At 51.9% G+C, this 24,153-nt stretch overlaps 7 protein-coding genes across 7 annotated transcripts; 4 read left to right on the top strand and 3 right to left on the bottom strand.

Moving 5' to 3' along the window:
* Nucleotides 1-776: 776 nt before the first annotated feature.
* Nucleotides 777-1,211, top strand: LTS14_010412 (uncharacterized protein; the record flags this gene model as incomplete). Its single annotated transcript, XM_064843088.1, has 1 exon — nucleotides 777-1,211. One exon carries the CDS (start codon nucleotides 777-779, stop codon nucleotides 1,209-1,211), a length of 435 nt encoding a protein of 144 aa, XP_064689307.1.
* Nucleotides 1,212-3,163: 1,952 nt separating this feature from the next.
* Nucleotides 3,164-5,659, bottom strand: LTS14_010411 (uncharacterized protein; the record flags this gene model as incomplete). Its single annotated transcript, XM_064843087.1, has 1 exon — nucleotides 3,164-5,659. The coding sequence occupies one exon, from the start codon at nucleotides 5,657-5,659 to the stop codon at nucleotides 3,164-3,166; it is 2,496 nt and encodes an 831-aa protein (XP_064689306.1).
* Nucleotides 5,660-7,631: 1,972 nt separating this feature from the next.
* Nucleotides 7,632-8,782, top strand: LTS14_010410 (uncharacterized protein; the record flags this gene model as incomplete). Its single annotated transcript, XM_064843086.1, has 2 exons — nucleotides 7,632-7,791; nucleotides 7,857-8,782. The coding sequence occupies 2 exons, from the start codon at nucleotides 7,632-7,634 to the stop codon at nucleotides 8,780-8,782; spliced, it is 1,086 nt and encodes a 361-aa protein (XP_064689305.1).
* Nucleotides 8,783-9,174: 392 nt separating this feature from the next.
* LTS14_010409 (uncharacterized protein) lies at nucleotides 9,175-9,715 on the top strand (the record flags this gene model as incomplete). The annotated part of the gene is made up of 2 exons (XM_064843085.1): nucleotides 9,175-9,386; nucleotides 9,562-9,715. 2 exons carry the CDS (start codon nucleotides 9,175-9,177, stop codon nucleotides 9,713-9,715), a joined length of 366 nt encoding a protein of 121 aa, XP_064689304.1.
* A 1,109-nt stretch (nucleotides 9,716-10,824) lies between these two features.
* Nucleotides 10,825-11,788, bottom strand: LTS14_010408 (uncharacterized protein; the record flags this gene model as incomplete). The annotated part of the gene is made up of 4 exons (XM_064843084.1): nucleotides 10,825-10,997; nucleotides 11,057-11,110; nucleotides 11,168-11,390; nucleotides 11,456-11,788. The coding sequence occupies 4 exons, from the start codon at nucleotides 11,786-11,788 to the stop codon at nucleotides 10,825-10,827; spliced, it is 783 nt and encodes a 260-aa protein (XP_064689303.1).
* Nucleotides 11,789-13,620: 1,832 nt separating this feature from the next.
* Nucleotides 13,621-14,730, top strand: LTS14_010407 (uncharacterized protein; the record flags this gene model as incomplete). The annotated part of the gene is made up of 1 exon (XM_064843083.1): nucleotides 13,621-14,730. One exon carries the CDS (start codon nucleotides 13,621-13,623, stop codon nucleotides 14,728-14,730), a length of 1,110 nt encoding a protein of 369 aa, XP_064689302.1.
* A 4,729-nt stretch (nucleotides 14,731-19,459) lies between these two features.
* LTS14_010406 (uncharacterized protein) lies at nucleotides 19,460-20,773 on the bottom strand (the record flags this gene model as incomplete). The annotated part of the gene is made up of 1 exon (XM_064843082.1): nucleotides 19,460-20,773. The coding sequence occupies one exon, from the start codon at nucleotides 20,771-20,773 to the stop codon at nucleotides 19,460-19,462; it is 1,314 nt and encodes a 437-aa protein (XP_064689301.1).
* Between the last annotated feature and the right edge of the window lie 3,380 nt (nucleotides 20,774-24,153).

Here is a 24,153-nt window from a genome sequence, read left to right as displayed (position 1 = left end):
AAAACCTTCCGACTACGCAACACTCGCACTCTTTTGCTTTGATTTTGACCCAGAAGCTCGATGTCTTCTCATTCGAAGTCCTGACCATCGACAGTGTGCATCCATACATTGGAATCAGTGAATGTTCCATCGAAAGATAATTTTGATCTCTGCGTCCGAGCATACCTGACAGCACGACTGAAACCAGATTGACTGCAGATGTGAAGTGAAATCAACATGCTGTCACCTCGCCTGTACACCTCGTTGTCTTTGTCTAGATGCTGCTCGATCACTGCTGCATTCAATGCGACGCGGCAGGTACTCAAATACCTTTCTTGCGTGACAAAGGCCTTTCTGGGCGTCATTTCGACGTCATGGTCATCCCCACAATATGCTATCCCGAAGTCTTATGAGTCTACGATTAACCATCTGCTACGAGTGAGGAGCCATGACATTGGGTCTCGTGGTGTATATGCACTGCTAACTGAACTTAAGAAGTTAAGAACTTTTCGAATTGCTCCATCTCGTTCCAAGACTGCCGCCCAAAGCGGGCTTTCACGGCCCGGCCCGACTACTCAAGAGGCTTCATAACTCAATCCTTGGAGGCTGTTAGAGCTCGCTTGTATAAGCTGCCGACTTCATCACGAGACATTAAAGGCTGACGAGATCGGATCGGCAGACAGGACGGAGCTCTTACGAGAGATAAAAAGTTGCGCTTACGATACGGCACGGACTGGACGAATCTTCTACGACACTAAGGAGCACGGAGTCCGTTGCGGATGGCGACAGAGATTGCCATGGGTGAATTCGCAATCTGGTTAGCCAAAAAGGAACAGCTAGAAGAGCAGAGGGTGAAACAGAAAAGCATAATAGACCTCAATAAGGCGGCGATTGTCGAACTTGAGACCCATATGTCAGACGACCGGGTAGAGGTGACTGCAAAGTCGGTGTACATTGCAGAAATTGAGCTACGAAATCATGAGTCCACCGAGATGCAGGCTTCGGTTGCGGGCATTGACAACACTCTTAAGATTATGCATGACGAAAGAAACAAGGAAGTGGAGCGGTTTGACGATGCCGATAAATGGGAGCGTTTCGAACTGTACAATAATGCTATCAAGGAGAAGATCTCCTGCATGGAGCGTGACAAACGGCTCATGGAGCGGTTGGAATGCGAGATACAGCGGTTGCACGTGGATCACCTTCGTGCAGTCTGTCCCTTTTCTGAATGAGCATCTTGTAGGAAGACGCGGGTTTCTTGGTGTACTAGATCTGCAGTAGATAGCAACCTGCCGCATGTTGGAACGAGCACACGAGATCTGCGCCGACTAAGACAAGACTCACGGTGCCACCTTCGCTCCCGACAAGTGCCAGCTGATCCAATTTACACCACGGCTGAAGAATTTCGTCATGCAGGCCACAGTGCGGATCCCTGGCTTTGACGGTGATCCGTCCCCGGTAGTACGAATGTTGGGAGTGCATCTGGACTCGCGCTTGAGTGGGGGGGCACATTTCCTCAAGACCGCGGACAGGTCTATTCTCTTTGCTACGACGGACACGACTATTCTCTATTCTCTCACTTCTATTCCGCACACGGATCGACCCCGCGTTGGGATCGTCCTTCAATCATGGTCAAAAGTCTCGTCAGGGACGCCATATCACGCTCATGGTCGCCCAGTTGACAGCTACACGACTCCGAGAACCAGAAGCTGTCAGCGATGGTGCTGCTTTGGTGTTCCGCCCCCAATTCTTCTTCCATGCCATAGCACTGACTCCAGCCAGGCTCGTGCTTAGCAGCTATGACCGAGATGTGTGAGTCGGCACGACTATAGAGGAATTATGACGAACAAACAAGCTTTTCCAAAAACACTCGTTGATACGAGCCAATGGCCGATGAGTACTTCGGGTGTATAACAGACCCTGGGGTCGCCGTCTGTTACAAGTGCCGCTATGCTGTGTGGCCGATTCACGCTGTTACCCATCTTCGTGCGAAGGACCCGTCGATACCCTCTAAGCAGCGCATACAGATCGTCCGGGATCTGGAGGCGTGGCCAATCCATCAATCCGAGGATACCTTCACTCTACCAGCTACCCTTGACGACCCGATACCAGGTCTCAAAGTCCATTGGAATACAACCTATGCCGCCTCGACCCTGATCACTGTGCGTACGTATCTCCAAACTTTGAGACCTTGCGAAGTCACTGGCGCGACGCCCATAACTGGACAGCTGGCACCCGTGGAGGAGCCCACAGTATATCCTGACGGCACGCAATTCGAGTGCGCACGAACTCAGCCTTTCGCGATGTCAACGCTCAGCGTCTGTTTCATACTGGACGGCAGAGTAAATACTTCCAGATCAGGAACGCGCCAAGCTTACCATCTACACCAGGGCCAAGACTAGCTGGTCTCATACAGTCCTACCGCTCGCGACCCTGATGCTAGAAGAACTCGCTGCTCGGGAGATAGTGGCGCAGCATGGTGAGGAATGGATTTGTGACCTGCCAACTAGGAAACAGCCTTCACCATGGCTACAATTGACACGCTGGCTGGAGTACCTTGTTGGTCAACACCTGTCCTCTACCGCCAGCCTTCTCTGTCCACCAGACAAGGAAGTTGAGCCTCTTTGTGTCGCGTTGTGCCAGAGCCTAGAGCGCCTCGTACAAGCTGCGCACGAATCAGTGTGTAGCGACCGCGTCAATGTCTTCGACCAGGTCAGAATCAATAGCTTCCTTCATCGGCCGCATGCAGCTGATCGTTCATTGATGATACACCTCCAGAAAGCCACATGGCGAAGATGTCAGCATCTGGAAGGCTTTGCTGTGCTTTGTGTACCGCACGACTCGAGAGGAGATCACCGTACGCACGCTTTTGTGTCGGACTTGTGGTTACTGTTTAGAACCGGAAGAAACAGCGTGGAGACGCCATTTGCGATGTACCAAACATCGAATTCAAGGTTCAGAGCTTAAAGAACTATTGCGGCGTTTTCGTTCCTATTCCCTCGTGGCTCCCGATGCTGTCGAACGGCCAAGAACGGTAATCGCTTAGCCATCCAGCAATGACAGCTGTTCCCTTAAAAATGAAGAGAAAGGAAGATTGGACCGAGCGCCGACCATTCAAGCCGGAGATACCAGAGGCAGCTACAATCTCAACACCTGACTCATGGCGAGGAGACAGGTCCATAGTCTATTGCTGAGCCTTCCCACCATCCTTGTCCCCCGGCACAAACGATCCGCTGAACCATCCATATGCCCTTTCCAGTCTCCGTCCGATTCGCCTAGCGACTCTGTACGTCAGCTTGCCACTTGGATGTGGCTCGTGAAACTGTACACCCCGCTCAATGCCGAGTTTGGTTGGCTGGAACTGCCAAGCGCTACCATGCAGCTTCTCGATATGAAAGCCTACGGAGTCCATGGCATATAGAAAGTCCGTCCACGCCAATTCGCCAGGTGTTGCATGGGCAGATGGCGTGAAGAAGAGGAGGGTGCGAAACACTTTGAGTGCGCGAGCGTCAACAGCGAAGACTGGCTGAGGATCGGGTTGTGCGCTAGATGGCGGGTCTTCGTGCGTCCGAGGAGGATTTCCCGTACCTTTAGTCTTGGTCTTCATGCTAGCGATCTGAGCAGGGCGTGAACGATCAATGGTTTTTTCTGTACGCTGCTGAAGATCGAGGTACAGTTCCGACAGCGGTTTTGCGAGTGCACCGCCCGCGTCCACGTGCTGCCCAGTCCCCAGCTTCTTCTTCGGTTCAGTCCATTCCGGCATCCTTTGCAACGTCCTCGGCCAAGACAAGAGCTTCCACAAAGCTGTGCCCGGCAGGTTCTCGCCCATCTTCGTCAGCAAGGCACGATCGAATTCAGCCCAGAAGGCGTCAAGACCCTGCTCAGCAGAGCGCACGGCCTCGACATTCTCCTTACTCCTCCGCTTATCGATTGGATAGTAGAAACGCCTCTCTGTTGGATCGCCGAGACGAACGAGCTGACTTTGTGAAGAACCTCTGGCGACTTCAAGCAAGCCATTCCAGTGTTTGGTGCGCTGGTTGTAGTCCTCCTCAATCGCTTCCCTGTGGTTGACCATGGTGTCTTCAAACGTTTGCGCCCAAGGCTGGAATCTACTCAGCTGTCGAGTTACTTCTGTAAGAACAGATAGGTTAGAGATGATGCTGGCGACATAGCTGGATATCATGTCGCGGGCATTCGGCTCGCTTCGAAGGAGCCGCTCCAGCTCGTCAACTGCCGTTGTTTGGCCGATCAAGTGCACTCGATAATCATTTTCCCACAGCACCATCAGCAGTTGCAGAAGCTCATGCTGCGACTTGTCGAATTTCACACCAGGCTTCTGCACGATCTGGTTCTTCAGAGGTTGACCTTCTGCAGGGGATCGAGCAAAGTATGGACGCATAGGCGGAGATGCAAGCGCATAGTTACGAAGCTGCCGCAGAGGGCCTTTAACGGCTTGGTCGAGGTAGTAACGGAACCTGAGCAGAGCATGCAGATACTCTTGCGGGAGGTCCTGATCGACTCTGAGATCCTTCGCGTACTTCGTATGCAGCTCGCCTAGCGCAATCACTTGAAGATAGAGCTCTTGAAACACCTCAAGTAGAACGTGGGCGTTTCCAGTCACGTCGCTAATCACATATGCCCAAAACGGCTCATTCGAAGCTACGCTGAAGAACGGGTGCGCCTTCCCGGCTGAGTCTCTCAGTCTCTCAGTCCGGTGCTCACTAGCTTCCGTTAGGTGCTCGGCATAGTAACTAGGATCCTCGCGCATTGACCATATGTGATCTTCTGCTGCCGAAACCCTGGCTGCGAAGAGCGATTGAAGCCTTGCAAGGTCGAACTCTGCCGGCACGCGATACGGCGCTTCCGCGGCCATTACCGCAAGCGAGTCAAATCCGATGGCGGTATCTTTTGCGATTGAAACTTCCGACTGTATCGGATATGCATCGCTCGTGAGCGCAATACCGGATATATCATGCAAAATGTTCTTGCAACACTCAACCAAGAAGTCATAGATGCGCTCTTGAATCTCCAGAAGTGTAAGACCCGCACCGGGTTGTAATGCTCTCTGGTACATCATATCCTGGAATGCAGCATCGTCATCATCCCACGCAACAATCTCACCATATACTTCGGCCGTACTACGGCCAGAGAAGTACATGGTGTAGTTGTTAAGGAAGGGCTGAACGATCGCTCCAGAGGTGAATCCGAGATGTGCAGCTTGTTCATCTGCTATGGCGAAGACATCCGGTGAGCTTCGTCCTCGTGCTTGAAAAAGCAGCAACAATTTTTTAGCGTCGGTAAGGTCCTCTTGGTTGATATACGGCCATAAAAAATATGCGCGATATTTTGTACCTGCCCGCCGTTCCTCTGCAGTCTCTTTCCTAAGTGCAAAGTAATCAGGCCGATGCGACGCTGCCATTTCAGGCCATGCCGTCAGGAGAATCTTGAGGCGCTGTACTTTAGTCTTCTTGCGCCACCGCTTCTGAATGGTTGCTTCGTGCCGCTCCATGATAGCTCTCAGTAACTTCCAGTCTTGAAAGATGCTCGCTATACGTGGTCGGCTTTGCCACTGTACGTCATTCTTGTTGAGGATCTCAGGTATAGGCCTCATGTCTGGCGTAGAACCAGAATCAATGGCTCGGAACATGCTTTCCGGATCGATGTAGTCAATTCCCGCCATGGTAAGATGTTGGCACATGAGACGCAGATACCAAGCACTAACTCAAAGCCCTCACTGCTATCTACACCTCAAGGACAAATGACAGCGACCAGAATGTATTGTGCTGCGCGCAGCCGCGGCGACATATCCCACGGAAAATCCTGAGAATTGTGTAAATGTTTTCTTCGCCTCTTGGGGCGGAGTGAACATATGGCGACGCTAGCGCTTTTGTACATGTGGGGCACACGGACGTGTTACTCCGCAATTAGAGCGGGATGGGCCTCGCTACACCCTTACATACAGCTTCTTTGATCTGCGCGATCCATCACACCTATCAGGATACCGCAGCTACAAGACTAATCAAAGATAGCTGCCAATCAATCAAATAGATAATGCTCTGGCTCGTTTATAATTGCCTACCTCAATATACAGGCGTAATAGTTCCCTACTATAATGCCTCGCTAGTAATAGCAAGCTACCGTCTTTATATAGGTACTATATATTAGTTAGCCCTATTGTTATGCACCTGCGGTACAAGGGGGTTAGAGCTCGTTAGACGAGTGAGTTTCAAGCGATGGGTCGGGTAAGTGACTGCTCTGAGGTTTGACCTTTCGGCGGGTTGGTAACTTAGGTTGAACACGAACTACCTACATAAGAAACGTTCATTCTATATACATAGGAGATTCGTGCCTCGACTGATCTGACTGATCGCGGTGCGGTCAGTTCAGTCAGTGGCGTCTGATCCGACTGATCGAAGGAGTGTCAGTCGTATCAGTTGCGGGAGCGGAAGCCTCCGCTCCTGCCTTCCTGTCCACTCGCTTATCCCACCAATCATTGTGACAGTGTCCGTAACACCTATACGCTGCCTTCTTTGTCTATTGTATAAACGAATTAGTTATTAGGTTCCTACTATATCTCCTAGTACTCTCGCCTACTCTCTAGTAGCGCGACGCCTACTTTGTTACTATAATCTTTAGTATTATCGAAAATCTAGGTAACCTAATATTATTATATAAAGCCGGCGACAGCGGACCTGCGCCCCGATCGGGACGCACCCCGATCGGGCGCAGCGTCGTCCGGGGATGGTCTAGCGCCGGCCGCGTCCGGCCAAGCGTGCCCACCTCGACTTCACCTGCGGTGCGCGCCCAACTCCCACGACCCTTTTTGCTCGTAATACGACTGCACCAGCCTGCCGCTCGCCAGCATCGCGATCGTTGACCGCAGATAGCGCTGCGCCTCCACAGCTGACGCGTCTCGTCGGTACGAGGATGCAACACTGGAGTCTAACGATGGAAGATCGCCGTCGCCGCGAAGACGCAGCTTCCACGATGGTTCAAGCGAACCTGCGTGGTGGTCATGCTGCGCCGACTCTCTGCAATACCTCGCCCGCGCGATTCTCGGACTGAGCCTTCTTTGAGGCCGCGCCCCGGCTGCCCATGGATCTGTGCCATTGCCCCGCGGGGATGGAACTTTGCCGTCTGGGTGTGCGGTGTCGATCTCAGCGTTCATCACTGCCCAACTCTCGCCGTGGCAAGCCGACCACACCCGCTCCTCCCATCTGCAGCCTCGCTGCAGCGCGCTCTTATCACACTAGCGCCAACCCGGGCACAGACTTGCCACTTTCGCCATCTCATTTATGCATCATCCTGGCAAGCTCGTCGGCTCGCGTGTCGAGTGGTCTGCTCTTGAGTGCTGCCTGGACGCTAGGCTCTCATACACGCATGCGCGTGACTTTGCATCGACGCTGCTAGCGCCTCAACGGATTGTGGTTGCGACCGGGAATGGCAATGAGGGGGTTAGGAAATGTTGCGACTCGGTCCTCCCTCGAAAAGGAAAGTCTGAAACCGGCAGGCAAGTCTGCGCTCACTGTGATGCGGCTATATAGCGTATTGTGTCTGCCGACCCGTTCTGTCTACGATTCTTCGGTGCCCAACAGGGCCCCACCTCCCAGAACAGTCTGTAGACGGATAGCTCGAACTCCTCAACCAGGGCAATGGCCTCTGCAGTGTCGCTAGATAAGATGGTCTTCTACCCCGGCCCACCTCCACAGTCGACCGCCCGCAAGTCGTTCGAACATTTCGCCGCCTCGAGAAGTCGCCCCGGCGAAGCCGTGTTCAGCATCTCGAGCGCTTGCCACCAGCCGCCAGTGAATCGTACGTCCATCGGTAAGATTCGAGCCTACCCGCCTTTATTCAGCACGTTGACGAGTGAACAATAGGTCCCGGCGCCGGCATGGACACCGAATTCCGTATAGCATCGATAATCGCACCGTCACACGGCCGGGAGCTCCATCCGCCCCAGCTTCTATCTAGGGCTGCAGGCGATTCCCCTGTTGGGGAGGCCATGCAGATCCCTGATGCCACGTTCTCGACGGCCAGTACCGCGTCGACTGCGGTATCACTAGGCGATAACCATGTGTCGTTGGCGGAGTCTGTTGTAGCAGCATGTTCATCACCGCTGCAGATCGAACGCACACCTACACGGAGCAGCGTCGCCGAGCTGCCGGGCCATGCGGAAAAGCTCTGCTGGGATACTACGACATCCGCCGAACCTGGTGTCCCGTTTCGCACCGAAGACACGGATGACCGTCCTGCAATGTCGTCTACCAGCGGAGTGTCTGCTCGCGAACTATCTACCGAACAGCCTTCTACCCGCTTTATAAGCTGCCTGAGTCCACCGACGTTCCTTGAACCCGGTAGACATTCTGATGGATTGTCGCCCTCGACTTCGATCCCGCCAGCCGGTTCCGACGGCAGTGACACGGCCTGGCGCCTACAGAAGTCTTTGGCGTCCAGCACACATTTCCAGTCAAGATGCTTGGCTACCGCTCCAACTGATGACAGCGAAAGCGAAAGCGAAAGCGAAGCTCCGCGGAAGCCTTACCGGAGACTTCGCACGAAAACGAGCTCGTGCCCGGCTAGCAGCAGCGCAAATTTGCTGTCGCGTCATAGGCATAGCTCAAGACCTGAAGTCGTGAGTCGTCCATCCGGACCGACATGGGCTGTAGCCCGTATTACAAATAGCAGGCGTCGTGGATCGAAGCTGTACTATCGAGTAAGTTGGCAAGACACGTGGGAGCCTGCCGACTGTCTCCAGGGTAGCGCGGACACCGCCCTTCAAGAGTATGAATACGCCGCCAAGTAGGAAAGCGCGTGTTGGAGGCAAGGTCGAAGAGGCATTTGTGCTTGGACATCGGCGTCTTCAAGATACGATCAGAACTGGGCAGAGATATATCAGCGCACGACCTGAGCTAGTCCACATAAGGTGAATGCATCCTCAACCTGCTTGTAAGCCACACACTCTACTTCTTGTCAATCATCTCTCGAACCTCCGTCACCGATGTCACTTATAATGCACCTTCGATGCTATCCTTCCGCCCCTGAGGGCTACATAGCTATCTAGCCCTCCCTCCATCAAACAACGAGACGTAAGCGTTCTGCGTGAGCCCCACCGTGCCCTTCTCGTCCCTATAGACGAGCTCCTGCCCGTAGTCCGGAACGCTCCTCCTGCTGTCCTTCACGGCCTGGATGTTAAGCATGGTCGGAGACATGGACTCAATGAAGGTCGGAAAGGCTAGAGTGACGAGTTACGAAGATCTCCAAAAGGCACGAATGGATAAAGCCGTGAAGGAAGCCGAGAAAGAGGCAAGGAAGTCTAGGAACGTGACCTCGAACGTCGAAGACTCCGGTGTCAAGCCGACGGTGAAGGCGGCTGAGGCCAACCCAATGCAATGCATAGAAACCGAGCAGTATGTAGATGCGCTAAGTTCGGAAGGAGGATTAACGCAGTCTTGTGCTGTCGAGATGTAAGAGGGCACGTTCATGCCAGTGCAACAGGTGATTCCCGTTGCCAAAATGTGGTGAGCTGAAGCCATCTGGGGGAAGACTATAGTCACACCAATGCGAGCATCTACTTCTCTCCAGGCTTGCAGCACAAGGGCATGCCTCGAAGGATGAAAAGATCAATTCGAGTCACTATGGCAGGCGCAACAGCACCGAGACACAGATGCTGGGTGGGGCCACATACCACATAGTCAAGCACAAGTTTTCGCGGCTTCTCTCGACTGCTTTTAAATAGAGTGGCCAGCGGTCGTTCACTCTGGCACCAACTGATATACCCGAGAAGATATTACTCGCTCGACCTTGCATTGCGCTCTATTGTCTTGATTGCATGCTCAAGAAGAGCGGATATATTCTGTATATCCTTGGCCAGATTATCCAACACAACAATTCTCCCTTCAGCACTACAAGCGGTGGTTGTTGACCCGTCTCAAATTGTGCAGTCATGTTGAGATAGTCGACCGTCAACACCATCTGCGTAGATGCGGATAAAGATGCACGAGTGCAGAGGCTGTCTCGCTCCTTTACCTCTTTCACTATAATTCGCACCGAGCGTGGCCCCACATATCCCGTACGAGGCGTACGATACATCTTCCTCAGGTGTAGTACTTCTGCCTTCCATCCATGCCAATTTCTGTTCCACACCGTATTCAGCATCTGTTCGGAAGCCGTGCAGCGCGGTTTGCGGAATACCAGTGGTCTTAGAATTATCACATTCCAGGCTAGGCCCGACCAAAGTCTCGTAGCCACTAAGTTAAGATATTCCTTTATGCCCAATCAGTTGCCATGAGCTTGTCACGAGATTGACCAGACGTGGAGCCAGCAGCTCCTGTAGAGTCCAGCCTCTTTTGAACCATTCGCTAACCTCACCAAGAACTCGAAACGTATCGTCCGGTTCGTTATGGGATCTCCTAGATCACGACATTTGTTGGAGAACGTGCAGCCAGCCAGTCACTTACGAGTGCATTCATGACCACGGATCTCAGAACATTCTGCTACACGCTGGGCTTCGAGCTCACGCCCATGGAGAGCGACAAGTATGTATAGCCGATAAGGGAACGCGTTGAACCGGAGCATTGGATCAGGACTGAGATCAAGAATAGGACTGAGGTCAACATCGTAGGCGCCTGCTTGCCTCTGTGGATGATAAGAATCGGGGAGCCGGGGAAGCACTAGAATATGCTTTTTTTTCCATTCTCACAATTCCTCCGCTACAACTATGTTAGCCCACGCAGCCACGTAAGCCACCCTCACATTCAACAGCCACGAAACCACCGCACGACACGAATCCTTCATGTCACTACAGTGCTAGGCACAACCTCCTCTGTGTTCTACTTTAGACCAGCTCTAGGGCTTAAACGGCCAACCAAGAATGTTGCTCGTCAGTATAGACGAGTCTTGTATCTCCTTGGCCCTTACTTTCAACTCATTGACATCCCAGTTCGTCGAGACAAATTTCCCGCGCGGGAAGGCGGCCTCAAGGCTTACGAGCCAGACGGCAAAGTGCGAAGGCAGAGTAGCTAGCAAATTGTAAGCACCAACGACGGCCAGATGTGTAAGCGGGTAAAGGAAGTCAAACCTTTGTCCATTGGCATACCAGTCATCTCAGACTTGACGAACATGTCTGTCTCCACTGTCCGCCAATCAGCATTAAAGAGTGTCGGCTCTAGGTCTAGGAGTGTGTACGTACCGATGCCAGGGTGAAACGTGACAACGTGAGTGTCTGGATATTTCGCGGCTAAGACCTCATAGAACTTCACCAATCCAAACTTCGACGTCACATACGAGGAGTAGGAGGTCTGCAAAGATGCGTCCATCGAGATCGCGCTGGTGCTCGTCCCGATTACCTTGGCCCCTTCATTGCGCGATGGCATAAATGCTTGCGCGATCATGAACTGGCCGTTAATACTGATCTGTTTTGAGGGATTATCAGCCAGCGTCATGGGTAAGCCTTTCAAGAACGTGGTAGTAACGATACCTCAAAGCCCCTCCACCACTCCTCAAGGTCGTCGTCCTCGATCCGAGCAGGCGTCGACATATATCCGGCGTTCAAGACCCTGATATCCCAAGGCCCAATCTTCTGCGCTGCTGTCCTAACTTGCTCGACATTGGTTATGTCCACCGAGTGTAGCGTGATTCCGACATCCTTGAATTCGTTATTGACGATCTTCTTTGTTTCGTTGAGTAAGTCCTGCCGACGGGCGATGACTGCGATAGAGGCCGCGCCAGCAGCAGCAAAGGTCTTAACAGTCTCACGGCCGATACCAGAGCTGCCGCCTGTCACTAGGACCTTCTTCCCACTTACAGACATGCCGGGAAGGCTAGGGTCGATGGATGGGTAGGTATCGTTGTGCCAAGTGGCGGTCATTGAAGGAAACGGTGCAATTATAGTGGCGATGTTGAGACTGATGCGATGTGCACTGTGGTGAGCTAACAAGGTAGACTGCCTGGAGATCGACTACTTATAGCGTTTCTATAGATCTCAGTCGAAAGTAAGAGGTACAAAGAGAGGCTAATAATCACACCGACGGATCAATCACTACTACGCTGACGGCGCTTACACGAGCTGCAGACCAGTGTATTTCCAGCTGTCTGTGTAGTTAGCAGGCTGTCTGTACAGTTGGTAGAGATAATGACGATGCATAATCAAAGATACTTGCATGATTAACTTAGGTATACAAAGGTGATCAACCACAGGATATCCTGGTTCCGGCGAAGTAAGCTACTTTTAGTGTGTCCGCATCTGGACTCCGTTATCGGGCACGAATGATCCAACGAATGACCCAGCCATGCATGATGCTGACAGATAGTCGGTTGGTTGTCCGCATCTTGAACTTCTCCTTTGCAGGACGCTAGCCCAAGATCACTCACCAGTAGTCAGCAAATTCGTAACACGGGATTTGTGTTAGCCCGAACGTTTAGTGTAGTTAGAGGTTCTGAATTCAAAATCCTGAACTACTGTCGTAAATCCTGGGGAAGTGGTGCTGCAGCCCGGGATTTAGTGCGCACACCTGCAACTTCGATAGGCCAGCGACGAGGTCCACCTGTACGTGGTGCCTACTACAAGATTTCTGCAGCTATACAAGCAGATGATGATGATAGTATGACCAATAAGTGACGTAGAATTGGAATGGATAGACGAGCAGAAGAACTCAGAAGAACGCGAATCTGGACAGAGAACAGGATTTGTGGCATACACTCGAACAGACTGCTGTGTTTCGGTGAGTCTAAGCGGTGCAATCGCGAGTAAACACTAGCACGCTCATCGAGTGGTTGGAGAGACGTCCGAAGTGTGCAGCGACGATAAGAGCATGGTTCCCAAGTATATCAAGCTGCGACGTCGAAACACTCCGGTTCGTGATCCTAATCCAGACCTCGATCTACAGCCACCGAGATGCTGCAATATGCGTGCCAATACAAAGCGAGAGTCCGAAGACGGTCAATGTGGATCTGCCTGCTACCAATACACGCGAGGCCTAGTCAGAAGTAATACTTGGCTTACGGAGACAATGCTGGATTTGCTAAGATCCAAGAATTTTTGGGTAGATCACGGTGGAACAAAATCGGCCACAAGCATTGTTTTCAGACGTAGGACTCGTCACAGCAATATCTTGCGTTGTTTGTAGGGACGTTCTCGTACTGCTCCTCAGAAGCACCGAAGCTCAACAGGAGCAATGGAGGACACTGATCAACTCGAAAGGAAGTGTGCCAAGATAAGCAGAACTAGGGGCAGTGATGATAAGATGAAACGTGGTAGACCTCGTGTGTTAATAGAGAGGAGAAATGAATCTGGAGCAGATGTAGGTAAATTCTTACCCATCTCAGGTACTAGCCATCTTCAACGTACTGGATTCGGATCTACTCTACAGTGCAAGTGCTCTGCGGGAGTGGTAGCAAGGTGAAAACTCGAGCGCTGACCTTGTTGTAGCGGCGTCGGACGCAGAACCGAGCGGCTGAGCGTGCTTACAGAAAACGAATAAGTGACAGCGTTGACGAGGCCTGGAATCGAGTGTCAGCGCTCACAGACACAGTTGACCTTATGAACGAAGCGTTCCTCGAATGCTATGATCGAGTCGCAACTTGTTGCTGTCAAATCAACAACTACGAGACATTCGGGAGACATCTATGCAGGGCCCGGCTTTCATGAAACTTGCATGTAATCTCGAAGAGGAGCATTCGCCCAGACTTATGCATATCCTCTTAGCGGACGAAAAGTGGTCCTCTTGTTTGGAGGAGACTGTAGCCTTGCAATCATTGCATCAGAAGGAAGCAGGCCCTGTCGAAATCGACCAGGGCTATGCTGTGCATATCCAGGAAGCCAAAGAGGTCCCGCAGCAAGTAGAATACTTCAGCTTCGGACAACAGGCTCAAGCTGTTGTTCCAGCTTCTTACAACCAAAGCGAGCGCATGGGCCAACAGCCGACCACTTACAACGTTTTCGAGGCCAATTTCCCCAAGGAAATTCAGATCCCACCACAACTGTCACCACCAAGGACGTATAGCTTTTATGAAACTCCGTTCGGGCGCCGTTTGCACAGAGCTTGCCTTGAAGCGGGTTATCAGCTCCTGCTCGACCCTATGCGTCGGCCTCATACCTACGACAGGGTCTTCAGGCTTTCGCTGATTAGTCAAGATCGGGCCCAACTGATTGCTGCTTTCCAAGCGACGCTGGAACGAGGCAAACACGAGGTACTGAGCTCCCTTTCTGCTCCTCTGATTCACGTGGGAGGGGCAGGTACTCATTATCCATACCGAGACCAATTCGGCAACCTGCAGGCTAGAAGAGATTCTTATAACGTCTGCTTCGTCGGACCACAGACCCTTGCGGTGCTAGATAATCTGGGACGCGACAGTCTCAGTGCAGACATGACCGTCGAAATAGCAGGATTCGAAGGCGAGTGCTTTGACCCATACGACGTTGAAGGGTATTTAGAGGAAAAGGCCATCTCGATCGATGCTACTTTATCATTCGCCGCAGTCGAGATCATGGAACACACACCTACTCCAGAGAGCATGTCAACGTCCCCCAGACCTATGTCGCAGACGCCAAGAGGTGAGGTTCGGTATTCTACAGAACATCGAATTGCACCATTCAATCTTGAACAACTAAAAGTGGTGGAGCACGCTCTGGCGGACCCGAATCAATGGAACGACTTCTCTAAAATGACTTTCTCTGGCGTGAGCTACCCCGACGCGGCTACGAGTCCCTGGACGGACCTTGTTGGATCTGCCCATCTAGGGAAGCAACATTAACAACCTAGATCGGTGTCGAGGCAAGTCATGCCTTGGGGAGGCTCGGGAACCTGGGAGTATCTAGACCAGCTGAGCAGCATCGATACACAAGTTGGTCGCCAGGTCCCCACGTACCGTCATCCACCGATCTCTAAGCCTTGTTTGAAGGTCGTCATTGTCGACGTCGCGAAGTTTGTCGAAGGTGCGCAGATCGTATAGCATGTGTTGGCTACGTAGAAGCTAATGTGACTGTAGTATTGATCGTCTCTGGTGTATGCCTAGGCCGTATACCGGGCTTCAAGCGACGTGATATCGCTCGCGCTCTTGCGATTTCCGCATTTGATGCCGTATAGTGGGAGCAATGCGAAATCAGACAACGGGAACTACTCATTGCGATGTTATACTCACAACGTAACAGTTGGATCTGACAGGTCTACAGAAGTCTCTGAATTGAGTTCAATCTACTTGTCGCAACCAACCGTCGATTCAAAGACCCAAATTCGTTAAAGCGATGAGACAATCGTTCAACGGCTCACTTCATGCACCGAGATGTCATTGAGAACCACAGTTTGTTCACTGTCCACCAAATGAAGCGGCTCTATCAACATTCTCCTATGGTCACGCCGGTATCCAAGATTCCGTCGGAGTTCTATTCAAGATGATGGCACGTTAAAGCTACAAGCCACATCACATATATACGCATTGTCTGTCCACGTATAAAGTTCCCCGTGGAGAACGAATAGTTATCACCTCTGTAGTAATGTTTGAAAGGAGTTGTATTCTAAGCACGCTTGTTAAACATCGCCCTCTGCGCCTCGAGCCCTTTCGGCGAGCCAAGCTGCGCCTCAGCCGTCCTCAGGCATGCATCTTCTGCCTTTCGGCCACGGAGTGGCCACACGATCTCTTACGCGCCTGTACCCATCCCTTCCACGTAAGACAGATCTGCTTTCCCCCCTGAGCCGCGTCTCTTCTATGGGAGAACTGCCTCTGGAAAATACACTGGAGTCTGAACAGCCCTGGGGCAGTTGCTCATCACCCGTTGTCCGGAGATGCTCCTGATACGACTCTCGGTGCCAGTCTCTCCGGCTCTGGCAAGCTAGAGGCCGAAATACTTGTGCAATCGCTCGCAATGTACTTGCAGGATCCGTCAGGCGTGCGCCAACGAAACCATCAATGATGCAGTCTTGTACATCGCACCAAGAGCCTGCCGGGCCTTGCTCCCCGTCTATGAGCATCTTGTCGGCCATGCCAATGCTGGAGTCGGGTGCTATGCAAGCATTGCAGCATTTGGAAGTGGTTGATTCGATTTTCTCGGATCCAGGGGAGGCCAGGTATCCTACTGTAGGCTCCTGAACATCGGGATCAAGCAAGACGCTTAACAAGGACAACTTGTAGGGAGGCGCTGTTGTGGTGTATTGGTCGGGCTTGCGTCTGGCGCCAAAAATGTAGTCCGCAGTGGGAAGGTGGGACGTTGAAGCCATAGCGCGTGGAGAGTCAAACGACCTTTGAACGGTAAGAACCAGTTGCGCAATCAACGACAGTTCGACTTCTGCGGATATCGTGTGTACGATGAAGCGACCACTTCTGGCCATTGCTAGGCGCGTGACTCACATGAAGCACCTCCATGAACACTGGACCTGGAATCGGCCGTGGCTCCAAAGCTGGATACAATTCAGTTGGACTGTGAAAGAAGATTTGTAGATGGTGCGCAAAGCATTCGATGGCGCATAGCCGCAAGCGTAGGAGTCAAATGGTAGCGGCGGTAATCTAGTGATAGAAGCGGATGGAACTCTGAGGAGCTTCGTTGCACGGACCGTCAGCAGAAGCGATGCCGGAGCGCAGCAGTCAGAGATTTAGTGCCAAAATAACGATGCGCTTCGGAGGCGTCTGATCAGAGAGGGCGGAGTTGCCAGTACCGCCAACCAAAAGGAGCTACGAAGACTCCGCTATATCAAAGCGTGATTCTCGCAAGTAAACATAGGTCTGTAACAGTGTTGTGCCTTCCTTTCTGGCCGAGATTTACCCGTACATCTCAACTTGATAAGCCTGTACGACCATCCTGGTGCCGATTGACTTGCCACCCGGAGGATCCTACGGGGTGACGGTTACGACTCCGATCAATGAACGCTAAAACTCGGTACCGCTGCCGTCTAGCGGAGTCGAACTTGTGGATGTGTTGATCCACGAGAAGCAGAACAGACCGCGCTCACTTCCTGGAGGAAGATGGATAGGTTCTTCTCGAATTGTCCCTGCAACGGAATGGTTTCGCGATCCGACGGACGCATTCTCGGCGCGATTGCGTCACGACGAATGACCTGGACAGGACACCAACGCACTTCTAGCCAGCTGGGGGACATCCGCTCTGATTTGAGAACGACACACTCTGCCATACTTCTGCCGTGGTCTGAAGGCGCCTAGACGTCTGCACGAGAGGATCATCTCGCTTCTCCAAAGGGACTGTTGTGGTCGCATGCGCTAACATTGAGCTGGGATCGTTGATGCGAGATCGCACATCCGGTAGTCATCACTCTTTGACTGCCAATTCGAGTATTACCAGATCGACCACGCAACTGTCACTGACGACAGGCTGATGATCAAACGCTATGCTCTGCCTCTCTAATTTTGCTGCCACTGCATCATCGTTAACCCATATCCTTCGCGAGCTTATTACTCTGCCGAAACCCCGAATACTGGTTTGCGCGTTCATCTGTTCCCACACACAAGTGCTGTTATCTCTAGTCTTGAAGGGGGCGGCAGTGACGCCGCCAGGCAACGGCCCTGCGAGTGACTTCTGCAGTAGACGATCAGCATCTTTACCGACGAAGTAAGTCCTTCCCTTACACCACAAAGTCAACGACGAAGTAGACCATAGGATCGTTATTGGAACAAGCTCACCCAGATGCTCGATATAATCCGTCTGTGCCATTGGTTCCGTTGGCCAGTGGTAATAACACCGCCTTTAACAGATTTGCGTAAGAAGGACAAGACCATGGTCCATATTCTGGCCACCCTCGCTCGCCTGGAGAATAGATTCGACAATATGCCCATGACACAAGGAAATAGTCCGGATACCAGCTCTTTAGGTACTCGAGCTTCGGTCAGCCGTGCCTCGTCTGTCTCGCTAAGGGAAGCATCACAAGCCGAAACGGCACAGCGGAATACAGAAGGATTGACTGTTGGCGGCACTATCCAAAAATCATATCAACACCTCACAATACCTCACAATACCTCACAAGATCATGCTGTGGCCAAATATCTACGTCCACTTAGTGCATTACGGAATCGCCACTGCATCAGACCTGCAGTACGTCCCGCAAGAAGGCACGCCGTGGTTCATTACGCGAGAGATAGCAAAGCATCCAGATCCGTTACCGTCCGACATTGGTCTACTATGCTTCACTATAACCGCTGCGCCATCCGATTCCTGCAGAGCTTCAAATGTAGCGTTCCCGACGCTAAACGTGCAGCAGATCCAGGAACTGTCTGAGGCATACTTCAACACATTCAAAGACGACTGGTTGCAACTGCTAGGCTCTCATTCACTAAACTCAGCCTTCAGTTCGACGACAAGGCGCTCCAGCCGTCGCCACGATCGCAGCGCGACACACGCCGCTGCGACGACGATGATGTGATATCTGATGATGACATCGACGACGTGCCACACTCAATTGCGAAGCAGATTGTTGAGTACGCCGGCAAGCCGCGGAGCAAGACGGTGTCTATTAAATATTCACATATTAGCTACTGGCTCGAACAGCGCTCTCGGTGGCCTCAGCTCGCTACTATGGCTCCTAATGTATTTAGGACGCCGGTGGTGTCAGACGAACCAGAGCGACTACTCAGTACTGCCGGAGCAGCGGTTGGTACACGGCGACGAGCTCTTAACAGCGAGACTATTCAATATGAGGTGTGCTTAAAGAGCTGGATTCAAAGGGGGATAATCACATTTACGCGGTATAGCAATATCCACCCCTCGAAGGGTACTACTTACTGACAGTGACCCTAGGGACCTACTTGCGCCGGCGACATCCACTGGCGCACTCATGACACCAACCTCCGCAACGTCAACACCCTCAGCACACCGCCAATTCACCCTTTAGGTGGTCATAACGATCGATTAGTGGTAGATATTGAATGATCCCCCCCCCCCTTTGCAACCAAGCCAAGCCAAGCCGAGCCAAGTCCAGACGAACTGCTTGCTTGCAAGCTAAGTAAGGTGTCTCAATCCGGCAAGCGAGTCAAGCCCAAACGAACAACTTGCTTCACTTGCATATGAAGGGGTCTGGCATACAATCACGCGCTTGGAGCTAATCCACCAATCGAGTCGAAAGTGCACTATAAATTTCCCAATCGGATACAGCAGGCGTCGACCCGAAATTTTCTCGTCGGTCGATTATTCCTGGAATGGAGTAGAAAATGCTTTGTGACTCGACCAAAGACAGCGAATGGAATCGATTGGAAGCTCGCCGTATCCCATCCGGAAGTGGAGAGCTTCGTAGGAAATTCTTTGACCTCTTTCGGGAAGACGATGTGTGATAGGAAGTAATCGATCACCTTCTTGAGGTATCAAGGTATGGGAATAGTTCAGAGGCGCACTGCAGCTCATCCTCCAGGTTGATCCCGTGCAGATGGCGGAGACCGGACGGAAGCACGTGAATGTCTCTTACCCAACGACTGGCTTGAGCGGCTGCTCGTACTGGATTTGTGTTGAAGAAATTACCGTCCCAAGAACTCTGTACATTTTTGTATGTCACGAGAATTTTGGGTGCAGCAGCCGCTTTGGATTCAACCTCCACACAACCTCAGAAGCCTCCTCCTCGTTGTACTTCTTGAGGCCCGTCCGCTGAGGTATCTCTGCGAAATAATGCTCTGTGCCTGACTCGTTGGCCATGAACGTGTCGTACCACACCATAAGCTGCACTACGAATGCTGGGAACCCCAGGTTTTCCAGGCGGCCGCCGCGGAGGTCGATCATCCTAGTCAATGTCAGTAGGAAAGTACGCAGCTCTAGGGAATACAATGCTCGCCTTTTCTGCGCAGCCCGGTGCACGGTGTTGGCTGTGTTCCTATCACCATACAGATGCTCAGGTAATGCGAGCTTACCGGTCGCAGATATTACCGCATCGCTCGTAGCTTGGGCCGGATCGTTCAGCGCATTCTTCATGGCCTGCACCGCAAGACCACGCACGGGAAACCCTTGGCTTAGTGGCATCCGGCCTGTAGCAATAGGCGTACCTGTTGCCAGCAGTATCGAGGTGTAAAAAACAGCGGCGTGTGACATCTCAAGTGCGCGGACCCACTCGATATAGCTATCGATTTGTGCTGGCGACAGCTTCAGCAATTGCGGTCCGAGGGTAAGGCGCTTGTAGAAGCGGTCAAGTACTGGTCCGTACCAGTCTTCATACGGCACCGGATAAGTGTCGAACGGGTCTTTCAACGTGGCACCTAGGATGAAAATGTCCCGCAGGAGCTCAGACTTTCCTCGCTGGTGCGCTCCACCCTCGCTAAGACAGCGAAACGTCTTGGGCTCTAGATCTTTGGTTCCCTCCTTCGATACTCTAGCACGCCTAGCAAGTCGGTTTTCAGAAGATCTCTGTATCTGCAATACTTGCAGTGGCTGCGGTCGGCTAAACACAATTCCTTCTTTGATAGCTGACGCTGGACACAAGACTCTGGTGATGGTCAGATCTTGGCTGATGCGCTTACTAGCATGACTGTACGACTGGACTAACGCAGGCTGCTGTATTTTGATGGCTGCCAATTGCTCGACCATAGGTCTTCGTGGTAGTTGAGTCTCCAAAAGTTTCGGGCTGCTCTGATGGATAGTCTTCCGAGATACAGAAGCTGCAGATGCCCCACTATCGTCTGACGGAGTCGGGAAAATCGTGTCGTTCGCCTCCTGGGGATACCTCCGCTGCTTGTACTTCGCTGCTCGCAATCCTGTTCGTGGAGCTACGCGGTGACTATACGCAGTCGCATGCGCACGCACAGCTATACGCTGAGCACTGTCGATCGCCCCACTTTCACAGTCGAAGTAGAAGAACAAATATTGTTGGGACGGCATGGTTTGTGGTGGTCCAGCTTTCTGTGCGAATGTGTCGTAAGCGCAAAAGTACCAACGATATTATGTATGTGATCGGCATAGTGCCATGTGAGACAGAAGCGGTTACAAAGACTGTCGATGATGCGTATGAGAAACCCAATGGCTGGTGGCGCACATAGACCAAAATTTGAAGCACGCCACCGAAGCTTCAGCGTTGGAGTTTAGACAGCGCTTTGCTGATGACTGAGAGCCGCAGTGGCAATTGTCACGGTCGGGCTTGTACTGGTGTGCCATGGCGATGCTTCGGATATGCCTTGATGATGAGACATCAGTCACAATTTGTGAATGTGAGCGCCATATATAGGAATACAGATGAAAAGCAGATGCTGCTCATCGGTAAGTTTATCCCGAGGCGTGACCCGGTTGTTCGATCGAATGCTGAGTGGAAGCAATGCATCACTGACCTGACCTACCTCCCCAACAGTCACGTTTCAACATGACCCTCCTTAAATAGCCTAGCTGTCAATGCGACATGATCCCCGGCGTCTGCGACCCACTCGGCAGTCGTGTTCCAGGATGACACGCAGTTCCGAAACGCCGGTCTTGGCCGGAAGAAGTGGAGTGACGAGCAAGCTTGACAAGCTCAGCAGCTAACATCGGCGCCGATTCTCAAATACTCCTTCACGTCTACACATTTATGAAACATCACTGTCTGGCATGTATCGTGCTTTAATAGCAATACGACCGTCTGAAATAGCGAAGCAGCGCTTCATTCCTCACAATCGCTTGCGCAAAAGTCCTCGACTTGCGCACGCGTCAAAATCAAAGCAGCAAGAACAACTGCAATATCATCACCAGCTTCCATTACCAGCTTCATCGTATGCACCACAAAAGCGCAAGACCTCCCAGATTTGGAACGCTGAGACCGAAGTCGCCGAAGACACGGGGCCCTGTCGCAAACGACAGCGAGCTGCGCATAAATAGCAATATTATCCGTACCTCCACCCCCTTGTGAATCGGTGGCATATTGGGCGACATTCCGCGAGTGGCCTGCACTTGAGATGTCGAAGCCAGATAGTGCGTCTACACCAGGATCAAGGCTCATCTGCGCATCCCTCTGAGAAAAGGAAGTGGCTCGAAGAGAATGGAATATACATGAAATTTTCAGTGCTGCTAAAGAAAGAAAGCAAGAGGTTGTGTCAGGGGCTGTTGAAGGGACAGCAAGGACCTACTTTGTTTCCTTGCTATTCAGCTTCGAAAATGAAAGATGTTCTCAAGAGTGTGCATGAGCTCAACGAGACGAGACTCCAACGAGACGTCATGCCGTGGGTCGTGCCTTCCGCAGAGATCTACACTTCTCTAATGTGACATAGCTGAGTTTGAGATGCTGAAGGTGTGATAAGCCCTGCAATAATCGTCTCAAATGGGCTGCGTTGACAGCAAATGATAAGTGGAGCCCACGTAGAGACTTCAAAATAAGAAACTGCAGCCAGCAGCAATCCAGATGCCAGGGGAATCTGAGGCAGACTTGCTTGGCGTACATCCAAGGGACTATGGGCATTATCGAAGAACGAACATTCGCCCCAGCCGTCACTCCCAGCATGATCTCGGAAAACGAGAATTAGGTGATGAGGGCCGACCGCCTTCCGGATCATGTGTGAAATTGCTTTCTAAATCGTCTCCAGCTCTCCAGGTTCTTCAGACGAGATCGTATCCACCCGTAGTTCTAGATGAGAAAGGCAAGAGAAGCCAGATTCGACACCGACAAGATCACGCGTTAGCACTTCGGTAAATTGTAACGCCTTTGAGGGGCCACCGATGTCATGTACCCAGCGATCAAGGCCGGCACTCATACGGACATCATATGGAGTTAAGTGAGGCGAAGGTATTGTCGTCCACTCGAGGAGCCATCGAAGATGTGCCGGACTCCAGAATGCATGCCCTCGAGAGAACAATTGAACGGATTGCAAGCTATTCTGCGCTTGTAATACAGTATCGAGAACAGCATAAAGCTGAAGGGCGTCAATGCTTAGGGTCAACGCCAAAGCTTCCAAGATGTACAAGTCCCTCCGGGTGGAATTCAAGGTTCCTCCAGCAATGACCTCACTGATCCTCATCTTCGAATGCGGGCTGTACGTAAGGCTACGAGCATTTTGTAGCGCGTTGATCCCTGTGACGAGATTGTCAAGGAGATGCTGAGCATCTGATGTCTATGCAGTGACCAGGCTGGGCTCGGCGAGGTCAGCGACGATTTTTAAAGATACTGCAATTGCTAGCCGTGCAGTATAGGAGTCTCGTGCTTCCTCCTCGAATTTGTAATCCCGATAGAGTTGATGGAGCTGATGCTCGCTCAAAACTTGCCATTCAGCCTGGTTCGGTCACGAAGGGGACACGATAGTGCCGGGTCTGTGTCCAGAGTTGCTTGGTATTCGTGAATATTCGCGGAGTGCCAGGCTTTAAAATCACCAAAGCATTTCAGGCCATTCCGACGCCGCAGATGGATCGTCTGAACGTATGCGCACAGCTTGGGTGAACGTGATATGGCTGATAGGCCATTACATCCCTGAGGATCAAGGTCGATGGCAAGCCTGCGGAAAATCAAACAAGGTACGTTACGCGCTCTGCGCATTCGCGGGAAGTGCAGCGAAATCTTTTCCAGTCAGACAGACCGGGCAAGTGCAGAGCGCGCTCGATCGAGAAGCTCAATTGGTAAGGTCAAGAGTGATGGCATTGATCGTATTGTGAGAATGTGTATGACCGTGCCTCGTCGCTGTCTGCTGGGGCTTGGTCTACGGCCTGGTCTCCAGCACCGCGCGATCAGAGAGTATCAATGTCAGTGCTTGAGATGTGTCGCCCGCTGACGTACAATACACGCAATGTCTTGGAGAAGGATGAGGCTTGCGCGGAGTCAGATAGCTTTCAGTCAACAGTTCAACGCGTGCTTCCAACTCTTTCAGTTATCTTTTCCAGCATTCACCTTGTTGTACTGGCAGAGGCCTGGTTGTGAGCGCTTGACTGTTAGCGGCCATAAGAGAGCTGTGTACTTCATTCCCGCCAATACTATGAAAATTTTGAGCAACATTTCCCATTTGAGATAGGTCTGCTTGTATACTATACAAACGGACATCTCTGGTGTGCCAGAGAATCGCGCGTGATTCTGAAGAATGACCGAGAAGCAATTGCTACAGCTGCATGGAGCGCCGCGATTCATTACCGCTGCTGGGATTTATAACAGCAAATGCCAGAACGTCAAGGTACGTTCCTGAAGCAAATCAAGCGTACACCTTCGTCAAAGACTGATGGATCTATGATACATAGCATAACGACGGTTTACCCTGCTCAGCTTGCTTGTGCGAGGAGGATAAGTGGGACTCCCACAGCGAGTGCCACGACATGTTCAG

This window comes from Recurvomyces mirabilis, assembly GCF_035927965.1.
Source record: "Recurvomyces mirabilis strain CCFEE 5264 chromosome Unknown scaffold_42, whole genome shotgun sequence".
In the NCBI taxonomy this organism is placed as follows: domain Eukaryota; kingdom Fungi; phylum Ascomycota; class Dothideomycetes; order Mycosphaerellales; family Teratosphaeriaceae; genus Recurvomyces; species Recurvomyces mirabilis.
Note: the sequence above shows the minus strand (reverse complement) of the source record. Positions and strands in the feature narration are given on the sequence as shown.